The 3,857-nt window shown below is 46.3% G+C and overlaps 1 protein-coding gene across 1 annotated transcript; it reads right to left on the reverse strand.

The window, feature by feature from the left end:
* Window positions 1-280: 280 nt before the first annotated feature.
* Window positions 281-3,218, reverse strand: LOC134337192 (immunoglobulin lambda-1 light chain-like). The gene is made up of 3 exons (XM_063032025.1): window positions 3,091-3,218; window positions 2,603-2,956; window positions 281-911 (listed from the first exon to the last, which is right to left on the reverse strand). The coding sequence occupies exons 1-3, from the start codon at window positions 3,137-3,139 to the stop codon at window positions 583-585; spliced, it is 732 nt and encodes a 243-aa protein (XP_062888095.1). The 5' UTR covers window positions 3,140-3,218; the 3' UTR covers window positions 281-582.
* Window positions 3,219-3,857: the final 639 nt, after the last annotated feature.

Consider the following 3,857-nt stretch of genomic DNA (forward strand, 5'->3'; position numbering starts at 1 on the left):
TTCCTACAGAGAGGTTTGGAAATGAAGAGCAGAGGTGCAGGACAGCGAAGAATTGGGGAATGCGGTGATGGCGGATAGGCGAGCAAAGACGAAGAGGCCAGCATAGGACACAGAGATCAGTATTCTGCAGGAAAGGAGGGGTAGGATATTTCAGTGGATTTGAGTGTAATTCTATGTGAGTCGACTTTGAGATGGCACGGTACACGGTAGCAAACTCTCGACGTACTGCGGACAGCCGAGTAAAGACAGAGGACGATAAACCCAACAGCAGTTGCTTTTCTATTACCAGCTGTGTTTATCACAAAATCCAATCACAACACGGTCACCTTCTACACGGAGATCTAACCATTTTATGCACAGTGGAATTTCAGACACAGCGCAGTAGTTACAATTCTACAGAGAAGTACTCGTCGCGAAAGACAATCATCGCGTGACTTTCCAAACTTATTATACGGTTGTTTGTTCCCATTAAAAATATTACTGCACAATTACATTGCACAAGGTCGCTGCACAGTCCAAGTGAGGGTTTCATTGCATTAAGCAGGAGCTAACAATCCGACTGCGCTACCAGACGCCGCGGCCTTACTGCGCACAAGCCGACGAAGAGATGGTGTTCCGCAAAGGCGAGCTCAGCGAGCTGTGGCTAACACTGCAGGCATATCTTGAACCTTTTTTCCAGGCATCGGCGGGTACTCGCAGGTAACTGCTCAGCCTATAGGTCTGGTCGGTGTCTGCAGACACGGCGCCTGTGGTCACCCCGCTCTCAGTCTCGACTCCATCCACGCTCCAGCGCAGCGCTACCAAGCCCGGCTTAAAACCACTCACCAGACAGGAGAGAGTGGCCGAGCCCGTGCCGGTCTCCTCCGGGGAGGGAGGGAGCAGGAGAATGGAAGGTCTCCGGGACTCGCTGCCTGTGTGAGAGAGATTAGACGGATGCGAATAGAAGAATATTAATGTTAGGAATGACTGAAACTCGGGATTACATAGAAACATAGAAACATAGAAAATAGGTGCAGGAGTAGGTCATTCGGCCCTTCGAGCCTGCACCGCCATTTATTATGATCATGGCTGATCATCCAACTCAGAACCCTGCACCAGCCTTCCCTCCATATCCCCTGATCCCCGTAGCCACAAGGGCCATATCTAACTCCCTCTTAAATACAGCCAATGAACCGGCCTCAACTGTTTCCTGTGGCAGAGAATTCCACAGATTCACCACTCTCTGCGTGAAGAAGTTTTTCCGAATCGCAGTCCTAAAAGGCTTCCCCTTTATCCTCAAACTGTGACCCCTCGTTCTGGACTTCCCCAACATCGGGAACAATCTTCCTGCATCTAGCCTGTCCAATCCCTTTAGGATTTTATACGTTTCAATCAGATCCCCCCTCAAACTTCTAAAACCAACTCTGTTACAGAAAAAAAAAACACAAGACACCGAGTTTTAAGGCAAACAGTGAAATCTCTGGCGGATGATACAGTCATTCTTTCGGTGAATAGGTTGTCTGTAAATAATTTCCCAGATTCATCACAGGTTCGAAGTGCGCTTTTAACATGCATTTTATTTACGGGCCGGGAGTCCTGTGCACCAGCCATGAGGAGGAAATAGCCTCACTCATTCCACCTATCTATTCCCTGCACACGGTACTTCCTAGTTATTAGTCTGTCTGTAAATTCGTGTTTACTGCCGGTCTGCAATATTGCCAAAGATCTTTAATTGGGCTATGAAATGACCGAGATTACTCCTGCAGCAATGTAAAGCAGCTCGGCAAATTGGGATTTCGAATCCACTGTTCTCTCTCACAGAGATTTCCGATTCGGGTTAAGAATTACTCAAATACGACCCCCTTCAACACCCCATCCATCCACCACCACGAAAAAAATCTGGAACTACGCTGTCACTGGCCCCTTGGCTGAGTGGAATTCCGCATTGAATTGCAGTAACACCCCAGATATCGAATACGCCCATCCCTGATTTTGTGAACATTCCACTTCAGGCTGTCCAATCCATCCGCCCAGTGATGGCAGAGAAAATGGCGGAATATACGAGCAGTTCTGTGAGCGGAAGAGGGGCGAGGAAATAAGGAACAGCCCAGTTCGGACCGGGAACACCTCCCGGACGTGAACGAACCCACCTATTCCCGCTCCACTCTCTGCGAGCTCAACCGCTGTCCTGCAATGTAACTTTAAAAAGTCACATTTTCCCTTCCTTCTTTGCGACCTCGTTGAAAGTTGGAATAGCAGTTCGAAATATTGGAGAAATTTTCATTTTTCTTAGGGATTGTATAAGAGTGCGCTGTTCTGCTTCCGATTTCTTCAGTTCTGGGCAAGGGGTCAATAGATTAAATTCTAAAAATTTCTGATCTATCTAGGCTTTCACCATATCAGACTGAGGCTATTGAATGCCGGGATGTACATGGTGTAAATAAAACACATGAAATTCAAAGATGGTTCATTAGAGCAACTCATGTTCTGATAAGAGACAGATCGAACCCCACCACAGCATGGAGACGGCGCCACGATTCGCTGGATAAAAAAATCTATAGCGGTGGGGAATGAGACCGGCTGTGATGGGAATTGCTTGTAACGGAATGAGGGAGTCACTTACTCTTTATATCCAGGATAGTGCCTGGACCGAAGATATATCCACTATCCCACGCTGCACAGTAATAGACAGCGGAGTCCCGGGGCTCCAAACTGCTGATGGTCAGGATGTGACTGTTGCTGGAGGTGTCTCTGGACGGCTGAAAACGGTCTGTGATCCCTGTCCCTCGAAATATATCATTGTCCGTCTCATGTCTAATCACCCGCTCCGGTCTCTCTCCGGGACCCTGTCGGAACCAGTTCATGTTGTAACTTCCAACGTTACCGTTCTGGATCCGACATTCTAAGCGGGCGGTCTGTCCCGCGGAGACCGGACCGGACATTGGAGTCTGATTAAGGACCGGGGCAGTCAGGATACCTGCAACAAAAACAATGAAACCATTGGGTGAATTGGATCTAACAGAACGCTCATCGATTGATAAACTCGCGTTATAATGAGCAGTAATTGCCATTTTCACGGATAATCCGTGAATAAAGTAATATGTCTCCTACCTGATAAATGGACAAGCAGAGCACACAGGAGATGGAGTACTCGGGACATTGTTGCGGACAGGTGGAGACAGCGAGCGCTCAATTTTCCGATCGAGCCGTGCTGTTCTGCAAACACCGTGAGGGTCTCCGTTTCCAGAGTCTGCAAATCTCTGCCCCGTGATCTGTTTATTAAGCAGGATGTTAATGCATGGGAGGCGCCAGGGAAAGAAAGGGGCGGAGAATAATCACCCAGCCATTCGAATCTATGAATGACGATCTTTAAAAGTTAACCGTTAAATTCAAAATGTTTCATCTTCGGTTGTGTCATATGTAGAGGTGTTTGACAAATACTCAAAATAAACTGATTTTACGCATCCATATCAGCAGCTGTTCTTTGAAAAAAAATCAGGGGGCCATTCGGCGCATTGTTTCTGCCCAAATTGTTAATGAGATCAAAATTATTCGAAGTCATACATATCAACACGCAAGAATTATCCGACGCACTTACCGTACCTTGTTGATGCTTTCACCATCAGCATCCGGTGATGAATATTGTCCTGAAACGACTGTATTTATTAAATTATGGTACAAATTACAACGTCGCCCATGATTGGGGATAATACAATTCAATGTCCAAAGAAAAAAAAACTTTCCTCAGATTTATTTTACGAGATACAACGGGATCAATAAAAGACCACACATAAAGATGGACAAGCAACTAATGCAGAAAATAAGAGAAACTGTGCAAAAATGAAAATAATTAAACAGATAATTAAATAGATAGGTAG

Source organism: Mobula hypostoma, chromosome 2, assembly GCF_963921235.1.
Source record: "Mobula hypostoma chromosome 2, sMobHyp1.1, whole genome shotgun sequence".
Lineage (NCBI taxonomy): Eukaryota > Metazoa > Chordata > Chondrichthyes > Myliobatiformes > Myliobatidae > Mobula > Mobula hypostoma.

Excerpts from the sequence above, each read along its gene's own strand:
- LOC134337192 (XM_063032025.1), bottom strand. The coding sequence starts at position 3,139 with ATGTCCCGAGTACTCCATCTCCTGTGTGCTCTGCTTGTCCATTTATCA. Across the intron at positions 2,957-3,090 it reads TCTGCTTGTCCATTTATCAG|GTATCCTGACTGCCCCGGTC; the intron begins GTAGGAGACATA and ends TTTTTGTTGCAG. Across the intron at positions 912-2,602 it reads CACTATCCTGGATATAAAGA|GCAGCGAGTCCCGGAGACCT; the intron begins GTAAGTGACTCC and ends TCTCTCACACAG.